Source organism: Leptopilina heterotoma, unplaced genomic scaffold (assembly GCF_015476425.1).
Source record: "Leptopilina heterotoma isolate Lh14 unplaced genomic scaffold, ASM1547642v1 Lhet_14, whole genome shotgun sequence".
Taxonomy (NCBI): domain Eukaryota; kingdom Metazoa; phylum Arthropoda; class Insecta; order Hymenoptera; family Figitidae; genus Leptopilina; species Leptopilina heterotoma.
Window position 1 is genome coordinate 2,161,418 of NW_025110859.1, and position 15,492 is coordinate 2,176,909.

General features: G+C 21.7%; 1 protein-coding gene across 1 annotated transcript; it reads left to right on the forward strand.

Annotated features, from left to right (window-relative positions):
* Positions 1 to 1,738: 1,738 nt before the first annotated feature.
* Positions 1,739 to 15,351, forward strand: LOC122497926 (tryptophan 5-hydroxylase 1). The gene is made up of 11 exons (XM_043605351.1): positions 1,739 to 1,979; positions 2,375 to 2,473; positions 2,666 to 2,888; positions 4,505 to 4,608; positions 4,720 to 4,787; positions 4,965 to 5,015; positions 6,274 to 6,419; positions 6,564 to 6,699; positions 7,033 to 7,159; positions 14,382 to 14,611; positions 14,736 to 15,351. Exons 1-11 carry the CDS (start codon positions 1,881 to 1,883, stop codon positions 15,031 to 15,033), a joined length of 1,581 nt encoding a protein of 526 aa, XP_043461286.1. The 5' UTR covers positions 1,739 to 1,880; the 3' UTR covers positions 15,034 to 15,351.
* The last annotated feature ends 141 nt before the right edge of the window (positions 15,352 to 15,492 follow it).

Below are 15,492 nucleotides of genomic sequence, written 5' to 3' on the forward strand. Positions count from 1 at the left end.
TTCCTAAATTAGAAAATAATTAAATTTAAAACTTATAAATAAGTTAATTATAATAAATTGTTTACTTCTAGAAAATAATACAGAAATAAGAAAAAATATAGATGTCAATAAATAGAAAATAGAAAATAGAAATAAAAATAAAAAAATAATAGAAAATAAATAGAAAGTACACCAAATTTAATTTAACGAAAATAAAAAGAAAATATAAAAAAAAATTTTATTTAAAAGAAATAATAAATAGAAAATAATACGAATTTTTAATTAAAAAAATTATAAATAGAAAATAGAAAAAATAGAAAAAAAGAAAATAAATGGAAAATATAAAAAATTTTAATTTAAAAAAAATTAAATAGAAAATATTAAAAAATTTTAATTTACAAGAAATATCTAATAAATTGAAAGTAAAAATACAAAGAAAATAAATAGAAAAAACCGCTGCCAAGTTGTACATTTTTATAATTTTGGTGTTCATTTCATGAACACTTTGCTTCCTCATAGAAATAATAATAATTGAAATATAAGAATTAATTTTTATAAAAGAGTTAAAAATCATTAAATCTTGGTCCAAAAAATATAATAAGTTAATAAACAAGAATGTTGAAAAAATGTTATTTTCCACAATTTTTGATTTTTCAAATACCAATAATTTGATAATTTCTGACCGAATCAGGTTCAAAAATAGGTCAATCGAAGCCTTTTTTAATGCTCTACAAGTTGGTAATGATACTTTTGAAGTTACTTTTATAATTTTCAACAAAATTTTCAAAAAAGTGTTATTCTCGAAATATTTATATTTTTAAAACTTTAATATCTCCGGCTAATATAGACGAAAAATGTTCAATGAAGGCTCAAAAGATGCGTCTGAAAAAACTCTACAAAACTAAAGAAAAACATTTATAGGTGTCCTAACATTTTTTTTAAGTTAAGGCCAAAAAACGTTTTTTTACAAAATGAAAAATGCAAAAAAAATATAGTTAAACTTTATGAATCGGGCTGAAAATACTCTCATTTTAAGTCCCCCGGGGAGACCTACAATTTAAAAAAAATTGAGGCCTTTAGCTCTTTCTCGTTCTGAGATATTGAGGCAAATGTAATGTTAGTACACACACACACACACATCGGGACAACTTTTTAAAATCCGTTTTTTGGACTTCTGAGATAAAATTACATAAAAATTTTTTTATATTTATTTATAACATTTATACGGGCAATGCCCATTCGTGCATAAAGTACTAAAAGATTAGGTATAATGAAAAAAAGTTTGTAAATATGTCAAAAAATCACAATCAAAAATTTTGCTAATACAATCCTTCCTCTATGAGGAAGCAATATTCAAAAATTTAATTTAAAAACAATAAAAAGAAAATATACAAATTTTTAATTTAAAAAAAATAGAAAATAAACAAATTTTTAATTTAATAAAAAAATAATAAATAGAATATCAGGAAAAATTCGAAACGTTTCCAATACGAATCGAAGAATATTTATGAATACGCAGTCTTGAAAATTAGAAATTGAAGATACAAAAAGAAAAAGGGGGGGGGGGGGGTAGAAACATTGAAAGAAGAAAAGGAAGAGCAAGAAAAGATGCATTATGCACCAATGGGAATTTTTCCACCCTGTAGTCGAGGACCAATCACGGTTTGGATTTTCATTCAAGAAAACGACCCTTGTGGAGGGGTTGAAAGCTTAAAGAGCTTGCAATCAAACGGAAACGGACACAGTTACTATTGAACAACCCTCAACAAGTGGTTTTTCCCTGTTTCTTTCCTTTGAAAGAATTTCCTCAAAATTTCCATTAATCTTTTGAAAATAAAAAAAAAGTACTTTTTTCCTTTTTTTCTAAAGTGTCTTTTGTGAAATTTTTTTTTTTTTGAAAAATGAGTGGTTCCGGAAAAGGTCTTTTGGGAATGTGGTTGTACAGAAGAGGCGAGGAGTGGACAATTAAAGAAGGTAGTCCTATTCATAAACCGCGAAATGTAAGTATCATTATTACTTCAAAATATGTATTTACATTTCTTTCCGTTTGTTATCTTTTTTCTTAGCAATAAATTTCAAATTATTATTTTTTTCTCTCTGCGACATTGTCTTTTTTGTTAATTTTTTATTTGTGCGATAAATTGCAAAATATTGTACTTTTTTGTTAATTTTTTTTCTTTGCAATATTGTTTTTTTTAAATTTTTTATCTCTGCGATAATTTTAAAATATTGTCGTTTTTATGTTAATATTTTTTCTCTGCGATCAATTTCAAAATATTGTTTTTTCTTTTGCTCATTTTCTTTTCTTCTCAGCAATTAAACCGCAAAATACTGTTTTTCTTTACCAAAAAAATATTACTTTTAATTTAAAATTACGGTAATATTCATCACGCAGATTACTCACTTGGAGAAAGGAAATGAAACAAAAAATTCCGTTGTCTTCTCCCTGAAGAATCAAGTCGGCGGCTTAGCTCGTGCTTTGCAAGTGTTTCAAGTTAGTACCGATTTTTTTTTCTCTTGCGAAAACTCGAAATCTGAAAATAAATTTTTTGTTTTAAATTCAATTGAGTAATTTTCTTTCTTTGAACTTATTTTTGAAAATTTATTTTACAAAGATTGAATAAATAATTTATATCAAGAATAAGAGACAAAAAACATGGATAACTTTTTTTTTACCTTTGACAAGGATCTTGGCGTAAATGTGGTACATATTGAATCGAGAAAATCTGCGAGAAGAGGATCGGAGTATGAAATTTTGGTAGACGTTGAATGTGACTCGAGAAAAATGGAACAATTAACGAGAATGTTGAGTCGTGAGGTAGCGGCGATAAATCTTTCGCAATATGAAGAAACTGGAACCGTTCCTCATTCTCCGCACGCTCCCATGCTCTCGGCAGCTCCCAGTTTTGGTAGGCTTTTCTGTTGAAAAAGAAAATTCAAAAAAATTAATTATTAACAAATTTAATATTTATAAATAAATATATTTATTAATATCTATAATAATAATAATTGTTAATAATCGTTGTATTCCGGTAATCTGTTCGCAGATTGAAGTTAGTTGCTGTTTGATTTTTTGTTCTCTAACTTTTTAAATAATTTTTAAATGTTTTCAATTTTAAAATTAATTTACGGAAAATCATTGAATTCTTGCAAGGATTTATCAAAAAATTTGGAAATAATTGAATTCATTTCAAGAACTTTATCAACATTTTTTTTAATAATTGACTTCTTTCGAGAAAATGTAATTAAAATTGCATTGAAAATAATTTTAATTCTTGGCAAGATTTTTATTAAAAATCTTTAAAATAATTGAATTGTTTTAAAGAATTTATTTCAATTTTCTTGAAAATAATGGAGTTTTTTTTAAATAATTTTTACTGAAAATTTTGAAAGTAATTGAATTTTATGAAAATTTTCTTTTAAGTTTTTAAAATAATCTTGTTTAAAGATTGTGTGTTTATTATTAAATGTAATTAATAATTTTCCTATTAAATTATATAAAAATTATTCGTAGAAAATTAAATTCATTTAAACAATTTTATTAGAGTTTTTGTAAATAATTACATTTTTTTAAAAAGTAATTTCAATTTTTAAAAATAATTTTAATTTAAAATTTTGAAAAATAATTGAAGTTCACAAAGAATTTTATTAAAAACTTTTAAAAACAATTGAATTGTTTAGAAAAATTTTATTACACTTTTTAAAAATAATTGAACCTGTTAGAGATACCTATTTTATTAAAATTATCTTGAATGTAATTAAATTTTTTTCTAGATTTTATTAAAATTGTATTGAAATTAATTGAATTTCTCAGAAGAATTTTATTTTTTACAAAAATAATTGAATTTTTGCACAGGAATTTAACAATTTATAAAAATAATTGAATTGTTTCGAAGAATTTTATATCAGAATTGTTGAAAATAATAGAATTTTATTAATATTTTTAAAAATAACTGTATTCTTTTGAAAAATTTTATTAGAATTGTATTGAAAATAATAGAATTGCTCCGAAACATTTTATTATTTATGAAAATAATTGATTTCCTTTGAAGAATTTTATTATTTATGAAAATATTTTAATCTTTGCGAAGAATTTTCTTATTTATGAAAACAATTGAATTTTTGCGGAGGATTTTACAATTCATAAAAATAATTGAATTGTTTCGAAGAATTTTATCTGAATTTTTGAAAATAATTGAATTTTTTGAAGAAATTTTATTAAAAATTTTGAAAATGATAGTTATTTTAAAAGAATTTCATCAAAATTGTTGAAAATAATTGAATTTATATTAAAATTCTTGAAAATAATAGAATTGCTCTAGAGAATTTTATTATTCATAAGAATAATGAAATAATTTGCTAGTATTATTAATAAATTATTTCTGTTGAAAAAAAAATTAATTATTAATAATAGTACTAAAAGAAGCAATAAATTCTCTGCATAAAAATAAAATTCAAGATTGCTACAAAACTTTGGTTTTCTGATTTCCAGACAGAATCTAATATTTTTCTAAAATTTCCATAGATTTCAGTGAAGTGAATATGCAATGGTTTCCAAGGAAAATTGCCGATCTTGACAATGCTCAAAAAGTTCTTATGTACGGTTCTGAACTTGATGCTGATCATCCCGTGGGTCTAATTTTCATTATTTACATAAATTATTATTTTTTAAATTTTATTCTACTATTTATTTAATTAAAACTAGTGGAGATTTTTTCATACTGCAAAAATATATTTCAGGGCTTCAAAGATCCCGTTTATCGCAAGCGACGTGAACAATTTGCTGATATTGCTAATAATTACAGGCAGTAAGTTTTCAAAATAAAAGGAAAATTCTAATTACTGTATCTAGGAAATAAAAAATTTAACTAATTATTAGTCGAAAACTTTTAAATGAGTATTTTAATTTAAATGGCATTCGATAACTATAGGAATACAAAAATTATTTTAATTATTTTTATTTAATTATTGAAATTTCTTTACAGTGGACAACCAATTCCCAGGATTCAATACACACAAGAAGAAATAAAAACTTGGTAAATAGAGGAAATTATTGCTTCGATTTGGAATTTTTATTACATACCCAAGTTTCTTCTTTATAAATTATTTAAGTTTTTTTAGTAATTTTTTCTTCCTTTTTTTTAATTACTTTATATATTTTGATTTGTTTTTAAATTTATATTTTGAAATCTAGTTTCATTGATTTTGAATATTTTATTCATTTTGCTTCCAGTTATTTAATAATTTATTTACTATTATTTATTTTTAATTTAAAAATTCCAATTATTTCGTTTTTTTCATTACTTCTTAATTTTTTGTTTTTTATTGTTTTTAATTATTTCCTATAATTAATATTCTATGAAAAAACAATTACTTTATATTTTTCCTTCAGAAGAAATAAATTTTAATGATTTCTTTTATCAGCAAAGTTTTTAAATAATAAGAAAAAAGAAAATAAATTGGAAAAAAAATTCAAACGTGTTTCTTCGATCACGAAGGCAATTGATCAGAGATATTTTTTCTCAAGAATCTCGTTTCTTTTTTTTCATTCTTAATTTTTTTTCCCCTAGTTTCCTTCTAGTATTGAATCTGTAGCTTTAACGTACATCTTGAGTTTAAGACGACAACCTTAGTGAATTGGAGAGAATTAAGGATGCTTTCTAGTATTGAATACGTCTTAATTGCCCTGATTTGATTCATTTCGAAGCGAAGTGTTAATGCAGTTTGTTGTTTATATATCAAACGAAGGAGTTGTTTTTTCGTAAATAACTCACAATAAAATTCAATTTCCTTCATTTTTCAACGATAATTGTAAAATTGTTCCCGAAAAAAATGATTTTTAACACTTTTTTATAAAATCAATTTTCCAGTTTGTTTTATTTTTTATTTTAACGAAATTTGTTCTCTTAAACAAAATAATTTTTAACGTTTTCTCTAAAATCAAATTTAAGGAGAATTTTTTCGAATTTATATTATTTTCTATTATTTGACAGAAATTGTTTCCAAACAAAATGATTTTTAATAGTTGTTTCTAAACTCAATTTTAAGGACAATTTTTTTCCAATTTATTTCATTTTTTATTATTCAAAAAAAAGCTCCATTTTCTTTAAAATCAATTTTATGGACACATTTTTTTCAATTTACATACTTTCTTTATAAGAATATTAATTTTGAATTATTCTTTGATAGAAATTTAAAAAAGTAATTAATTATAAAACTATATTGAAATTATAAAATTAATTTTAAATACTTTTAATTAATTTCGAAATTATATTTCTCCATCGATATTTTTAGGGGAGTAATATTTCGCGAATTACATCAGTTGTATTTGAAATTTGCCTGCAAAGAATATCTCGATAATTGGCCAAAATTGGAAAAATATTGTGGTTACAGAGAAGACAATATTCCTCAACTGCAAGATGTGAGCTCTTTTCTAAAAAGTAAGTTCGAATTAATATATTTTGTTTCTTGCGAATTTTTGGGCAAAAAAAAGGGAAGAGGGTCGAATAATAAACAAAGAATCGTAAACAGTGCTAATAAAATAAAAAGGAAACTACTTACATTTTATGCTTTCTTTTATATAGGAATGACGGGCTTTCAGTTACGACCTGTTGCTGGTTATTTATCGCCACGAGACTTTTTATCTGGACTTGCATTTCGTGTCTTTCATTGCACTCAATATATTCGCCACTCATCTGATCCATTTTACACTCCTGAGCCGTGAGTCTCACAAATTGTTCCTGCGAAACAAATTAAATTAGATATTGCTAAATTAAATAAAAATACAATCAAATGACGTTAAATTTGAATAAATTTGAATGACGTTTAAATTTTACATTTATTTTCTATTTATTTTATTTAGAAACTATAATTATTTTTTTCTCTCAATGACCCAGAGTTTTGGTATAATAAAAATTTAATATGAAGAAGAAATAAATAAATTTCCGTTCACTTGAACGTTCAGAACTTTAGGAACAATTATTTAGAAATTATTATTAGTAAATTAATAAAATTAAATAAATAAAAACGATAAATTTTGTAAATGTATTTTAGGGATTGTTGCCACGAGCTTTTGGGTCACATGCCTTTGTTGGCAAACCCCAGTTTTGCTCAGTTTTCACAAGAACTCGGTCTCGCTTCTCTTGGAGCCTCCGACGAGGACATTGATAAATTGGCCACAGTGAGTTACAAATTAAATTAAAAATTCTCTCTTTCTTTTTCTTGTTTGCGTAAAAATTTACATGCATTCAATTTGAAAAATAATTCAATAACAATTAATCAGGTTGCGCACTCAATAATTTGTTTTAAAAAAGTAGCTACTATCAAAAAATTAAATTTGTCGACTAAAAAATTTATTTTAGATGATTCATAAAATTCATAAAAATTTCATTCTGTATTTCTCTGACATTTTCCTGATTTCCGTCAAAACTTTATTTCTTCCAGATAATAACTTCAATTCTAAATTCTTCTAAACTTCAATTATTTTCTAAACTTTTAAATAGAAATTTTAGAATTCTTCAAAAATTCGATTACATTACAAAATAACTCTTAAAAGTAAGAAAATTAATTTCTTTAAATCATAAAATTTATTACAATTAAATTTGACAAAATTTTCCATTAATTGGAAATTTAAATAAATATTTTTAATTTTTTTTTTTTTTTTTTTTAATTACAATTTTTCAAAAGACAATTTTTTTTATAATTATTAAATTAAATTATTTAAATTTTCAAATTTTTGTTCAATAAGTATGTAAATACTAATTTATATTTCCACAGGAATTAAAATTTGAAACAATTTTAATGTACAAAACCTTTTTCAAATTTATAACAATTTCTATAAAAATTCATATTATATTATTTTAATCTAAAATTTTATCTGTAATTTATTTTTAAATCAATTCTTATTAAAAAATTCTACAAGAATTCAATTATTTGAATACAAAAATAAATAATTGATAGAATAACTGATTGTTTCTTAATATTGAATACTAAAAAAGAATTTTACCAAAATTTTTGAAAATAATTCATTTCTTTCGAAGAATATTAATAAAACTTTAGAAAATAATTACATTTCTCGAGGAATTCTTTTAAAACTGTATTCAAAATAATTTAAATTCTGTAAAGAATTTTATTATTTATAAAAATAATTGAATTCTAGCAACGAATTTTATTATTTATGAAAATAATTGAATTCTTGTAAGAAATTTTATTAAATTTTTTTTAATAATTGAATTCCTGGGAAAAATTTTATAATTTGTAAAAATAATTGAATTTTTTTTCATTTTATAAAAATTTAAAAGAATAATTCAAATATTTCGAATAACTTAATTAAAATTAGATTAAAAATAATTGAATTTTTGCAATGAATTTTATTATTTAAAAATAATAATTTAACTATTATTAACGAATTTTGGCAAAATTTTAAAATATAATTAATTTTTTACAAACAATTTTATTAAAATATTTAAATAATTGATTTATTATTTCACATAATTGAATTACTGTGGAAATTTTATTATTCATATTATTTGAATTTTCGCTTTGAATTTTATTAAATTTTATTAAATAAAATAAATAAATAAAATAAAAACTATCAAATGATACGCGCGCTAGGACGCGGATCATTTTATTCAATTTATTATTGTTATGCAAATTACAAAATTTTTTATTTTCAAATATAAATTTTTAAAATAATTTCATAATCAAAATTTTAAAAATTCACTTATTAAGTACAAAATTGATTATTGCTGTTCATATTTTAAAAATTTTTTTAAATTTCAAGATAGAATTCAATTATTTTCTAAAATTTTAATAAATCCTTTTAAACAATTCAATTATTTTTTTAAATAGTAAAATCTTTACAAAAATTTAATTATTTTCAAAACAATTTTAATTAAATTCCTCGAAAGAATTCAATTTTTAAAAAAACTTTTATCACATTTCGAAAAATTCAATTTCTTTCTAAAATTTTAATAAATCCTTCCAAAAAATTCAATTATTTTTATAAATAGTAAAATTCTTCGCAAGAATTCTATTAATTTTATAAATAGTAAAATTCTTCGCAAGAATTCAATTAATTTTATAAATAGTAAAATTGTTTGCAGGAATTAAATTATTTTCAAAACAATTTTAATTGAATTCCTCAGATGAATTAAAATATTTTAAAATATTTCCATAAATTTCAATTATTTCCTAAAATTTTAATAAATTCTTCGAAACAATTCAACTATTTTTATAAATACTAAAATTCTTTGCAGGAATTAAATTATTTTTAATCCAATTTCAATAAAATTACACGAAAGAATTTAATTATTTTCGAAAATTTCCATAAAATTCAATTTCAACAAGAATTTAAAATTCTCTAAAAATAATTCAATTATTCTCAAAATATTTTTAAAAAATTCTATATAAAATTAAATTACTTTCAATGCAATTTTTAAATATATTCGTGAAAAAATTGAAAGAATTCAATTATTTTCAAAAAATAATAAAATTCTTGTGATGAATTCAATTATTTTGAATATAGGTACTTAATTTTAATAAAATTCTTTAAAAAAATTCCATTATTTTCGAAACAACTTTAATTGAATTTTTCTAAAAAATTCCATTCTTTTCAAATATTTCTATCAATTTCTTTATAACAATTTTATTATTTCTTAAAATTTAAATAAATTCTTCGAAACAATTCAACTATTTTTATAAATACTAAAATTCTTTGCAGGAATTAAATTATTTTTAATCCAATTTCAATAAAATTACACGAAAGAATTTAATTATTTTCGAAAATTTCCATAAAATTCAATTTCAACAAGAATTTAAAATTCTCTAAAAATAATTCAATTATTCTCAAAATATTTTTAAAAAATTCTATATAAAATTAAATTACTTTCAATGCAATTTTTAAATATATTCGTGAAAAAATTGAAAGAATTCAATTATTTTCAAAAAATAATAAAATTCTTGTGATGAATTCAATTATTTTGAATATAGGTACTTAATTTTAATAAAATTCTTTAAAAAAATTCCATTATTTTCGAAACAACTTTAATTGAATTTTTCTAAAAAATTCCATTCTTTTCAAATATTTCTATCAATTTCTTTATAACAATTTTATTATTTCTTAAAATTTAAATAAATTCTTCGAAACATTTCAATTATTTTTATAAATAGTAAAATTCTTCGCAAGAATTCAATTATTTTTATAAATAGTAAAATCCTTTGCAGAAATTCAATTCTTTTCAAAACAATTTTAATAGAATTTCTCGAAAGAATTTAAATTTTCAAATCATAAAATTCAATTGCTTTCAAAATTTTCAATTAAAATATTTATCAATTTTTTTTATAAAATTCTTTGCAACAAAATTAGTGTTAAAATTGAAAATATTTGAAAAGAAAAATTATATAAAAAAGTTAAGAAACAAAAAAGCAAACAACAATTAACTTCAAACTGCGAACAGATTACCGGAACATGTACTTTATTATTATTAACTAGCTAAACTATCCGCGCGCAAGCGCGCGGGAATGTCGTATCACACTGCTTATTTTAAACAATTTAAACTCCATTTTATTTAAAAAAATGTTTAAAGAAATAATTATTATTACTTAACAAAAAGTTTGAAATAATTAAAAGTGGAAAAAGTTAACAATTATAGAGAATTAAATTTTCATTTTATATTATTTTGAAACTTTAAAGTTTACCAAAAAAATTTAAGAACTTCGAACTTCTAATTTTTTTTTAAATTCAAATACTTTCACTTAATGGTCTCAATTTAAATAGAATTTACATTACTGGACCTGAACTATGGCTAGACATGGTGGCCACTGGTCAGGGAAAACCTGGAAGTCAGGGAAAAGTCAGGGAAAAATAAATAGGTCAGGGAAATCAGGGAAAAGTCAGGGAATTTTTTAATTAGTCAGGGAAATTGTAAAGATTATAAAAAGAAAAAAAAATTTATATAAGGGAGACTAGGGCTAAAAATTAAACAGCCAAAACAGTCAAATTGCATTATCTTTCTAACGGAAATAGTTAGATATAAATATCAAATAATTTTTATTTATATCAAATATCCAATTAATTGAGTGAAATAAATAAATTAATTGTTTCAAATAACTAATTATTTGCATTAAATAAATTCGTTTATTAGAATTAATTAATTATTTAATTGATCCAATTAAGATTTATTTGAGTTAAATAAATGTGATTCAAATAATTCAAGTTATTTGAAGCAAATAAATATTTATTAGATCCAAATAAAAATTATTTGAATCAAATAAAATTTTTGCAAATAATTCGAATTAATTGAATCAAATATTTTTTTTCAGTATATTTATGTCATTAGGCCCATAATTTTGTTTTTTATTTATAAATAAATTTTAGTTTATTAAATTTATAATTGTAAAATGTTACAAAATCAAAGTTTTGAAAAAAGAGCAAAACATTTATTTTACGCTAAAATATTAGAAGCTTTTTTATGAAATGTTGGTGAGGACAATTGGCCTATACAAGATTGATCTATTTATATATTTTTGCATCTAAACGGATTTATTGACTAAAAAACATCTTTTCAAAATTTAAGTTTTAGCCGCAGTCTCAGCTACTTTAAGATTAAAGATTTAATTTTAAAAATAAAGAATTTTATCTACTTCTACAAATTGATTCAAAAATCCTTAAAACATCCTTCTCAACTGTTTGAAATGAATAGTAGTTATTAATAATAATTTGAGAGATATATTTCTTATTTAAATTATTGTTCATTAGAAACCAAGTTAAAAACACCCAGAATATTGGTCAGGGAAAGTCGGGAAAAAGTCAGGGAAATTTTTTGACTGTTTTTAGTGGCCACCATGCTAGAACAATTCCAATTAGTATCTGGGTCATAAAAATTAATTTAATTCACAATTAATAAAAAAATAGCCACAGCCGGTAACCAGCAGGAGGTGAAAAATTATTTTTTGAGCAAATTTTATCTTTTACATTGCTTATTTTAAACAATATAAAGCCATTTTAATTGAAATATACTTTTTAAAGTATTAATTGAAGCACTGAAAAATTTCGCTAATAAAGTGAAATCTGTAGTTTATCCAGGTAAATGTTTTTTGTCGTGCATAACGAAAAAATAATTAAATTAACATCAGATTTTCTAAATTTAAAATAACGAATTCAACATAGAAATTAATCATTTTAGAACTTTACCAAATTCACCCCAGAAATCACTGAGTCCGATAAATTAGAAGAAAGTCAGACAAATGGAAGTTCTATTTTGAATTTCTAAATTTTAATGTCATATTTAACGTATTAGAAACGAATTTTAAGTGAATCCTATAAATTTTGTTAAAATACTATTACTGCTGTTAAACTTTCATGTTGTACGAAGAAAATTGAATCTCGCAAAAATTGTTACATATTTTATACTTTTATTTTCAAAATAATTTTGATTACGAAAATTTTAATTATTCCAAAAATTAAAAAAATAATTATTCATTTAGCTTTTTAAACAAAAAATTCCGTATCTTTTGAAACTACCATAACTGCAAAAAATTAAATTAATTGAAAAATAATAAAGTTAACAACTTTTAATTCTAATTTCTTTGGAAAACAAAATATCTATAGTATAAATACAAACTATAACTTGCATTAATTATTTAATTACAAGATGTAATATAATATTATAATGAAGCATAAAAAAAATATTCTAAATTCGTTTTTAGAAACAAAGAAAAAAAAATTTCAGTTAAATTTTAGGCGTATGATAGCCCCTACATTTTAATTCTATATATTGGTTGTTTAATTGAATTTTTAACTTTATAATTATTATTTACTCGGCAGGTATGTGTCCATAATTTAATGTTAACATTATTTAAATATTGGGAATAGATATTTGATGTAATATATTTTTAATTGAAAAAATTGACAATATATTTTCATTGATTTGTTGAATATTCTATAAATCACGTATTAATTAAAAACATATGAAAATTAAGACACGTTAAAAGTTAATAAAATAAACATGACATTAGACAATATTTTTATGTAATAAAAAATATAAATATAAAACTTGTATTAAATTACTATTTTATAAAATATACTTTGATAATTTAAATTTATGTTGTAGTCTTTAATAATATAGTAATTATTTTAAATTATTATGACAATAATTAATAATTTTAAATTATGAAAAATAAATATTATATTTTTAACAATTACATTATTTAGAGTTTTGCAAGTTAAAAATTTATTAAAAAGTTAAAAAACTAAATATTCTGCATTAAGAAATTTATAAAAATAAAATTCAATTGAATGTAAATTATATCAAATAACTTTTTTCAATATATTGAAATAATGTTAACATTAAATTATAGAAAAGTATTTACCTTTAGAGTAAATGATAGTTGTAAAGCTAAAAATTGAATCAAACACTATAACAGTACTGCCAGATGATTGAAACGACAAATCTTCAGAATTTTCTTATTTATCTTCAGAAATCTTTAAATTAATCAAAAAAATTTCTTCAGATTTTGGTTATAATTTTTTTTAGAATATGATAAATGAAATTAAATTTCACAAAGAATTATAAAGAAATAAATTAATATTGCTGTGTTTGAATCTGTTCGCAATTTGAAAGTAAAAGTTTTCAATGTTTTTAATTTTAAAAATTAATGCACTGAACATGACTAAAATTTTGCAAAGTTTTTATTGAAAAATTTGTAAATAATTAGTCATTTGATTTTTATAAAATATTTTTTTTAAATAATTAAATTCTTTCGAAAACTGTTATTAACATTTTTGAAAATAATAAACAAGAATAGTTAATTATGTAGTTAATCTGAAATTAAAAAATTAATGTTTATATTTGAAAATATAACATATTTTTTGATTTGCAAAATAATAAATGGAACAGTAACAATTACTTTAGTAATTAATAATTATTACATTTATTATTATAATCATAAAAACGTAAAGAACAAAAATTATAATTTATCTTTAAAAAATGGTTTATTTATATTATTTAAATGTTTATAAATATTTTCATAATTACTTGATATATACACAGCCTTCACAACATTTTCAAACAAACTTCAAGTTTTTACTATATTTCTTCCAATCTGGCAGCACTGTACAATAATAACATAAACATTGAAAAATTTGACATTTAAAAATATAAAAAATGCTAATACTTAACCCAGAAAAATTAATTTTCAAAACAAACGTATAAAAAACAAAAGAATAATTATAACTAACTTCAAGTGTGGACAGAGATCCGGAAATCTGGAATCACGACGATTATTATATATAATTTTCTAATTATTTCTAAGAAGAATTTTATTAAAATTTTCAAGAATAATTTCTTTTTTCCAACTATTAGCGAATCCTACAATTTTCTAAATTCTTTTCTAAATTTCAGTTATATTTTTTCACCGTTGAATTCGGTTTATGCAAACAAGACGGAATTCTTCGTGTATACGGAGCTGGTCTCTTGTCATCAGTTGCTGAATTAAGACACGCGGTGACTGCGCCGGAAAAAACTTTTAGATTTGATCCGGAAGTAACTTGTAAACAAGAATGTATTATAACGGCCTTTCAGAATGCCTATTACTACACAGACAGTATTGAGGAGGCAAAAGAAAAAATGAGGTAATTTTTAGTAGAAAATTTCCAATAAAAAAAAAAAATTTTTTTGCCATAGCAACAAATTTATTTTTTTTATTGGAAATTTTTTGTTATAGTATTAATAATAAATACCTGTTTTCATCCGCAGAGAGTTTGCTAATCAAATTCAACGTCCATTTGGTCTGCGCTACAATCCATATACACAATCAGTTGATGTTTTAACGGATGCACAAAAAATTACCGCACTTGTCAGCGAATTACGCGGTGAATTCTGTATTGTTTCCAATGCTCTTCGTAAAATTCAGGAACAAGACGACACTGTTGATATTGAAAGTATCACCAATTTTTTGACCCATGGAATTGATATTCCCGCAGAGAGTTCATCAGAAAGTGACGATGACAAAAGTCCCAATGAGAGAATGAAGAATAAAAATCCAGAGGACTAAAGAATTTTCTTCAAATAATTCTACTGCGAGGAACCTAACACTTTTTTCCTGCAACTAAGTCTATTAGTAAATATATTACATGAAATAAATAGAGATATTTAATTACTATAGTCACTATTATGTATATTATAATTTTAAATTAAACGTTTTAAACAACTCTATTTGTAAATGCAACAAGTGCATGAAGATTTTATTTCTATATATAAAAAAGTGTTACCGGGATTTAGAATTTATCCAATTAGAGTTGTTTTATCAAGTATAAAATAATGATAATGTTAAATATTCATCAAGTTTAAAGTTTAATTGTAAATATTTCTTGTATAATTACTTCGTGTTGTTTAAAATTTAATAAAGTCTAGTAGACAAAAATAAAAAATGTAAAAAATTTTATGACAAAAAAAAACATAACCTGTAACACAGACACACACGCGGTACAGTGATTTTTGACAAACCCACTAT

Excerpts from the sequence above, each read along its gene's own strand:
- LOC122497926 (XM_043605351.1), top strand. The coding sequence starts at position 1,881 with ATGAGTGGTTCCGGAAAAGGTCTTTTGGGAATGTGGTTGTACAGAAGA. Across the intron at positions 6,700-7,032 it reads CCATTTTACACTCCTGAGCC|GGATTGTTGCCACGAGCTTT; the intron begins GTGAGTCTCACA and ends AATGTATTTTAG. Across the intron at positions 14,612-14,735 it reads GAGGCAAAAGAAAAAATGAG|AGAGTTTGCTAATCAAATTC; the intron begins GTAATTTTTAGT and ends TTTCATCCGCAG.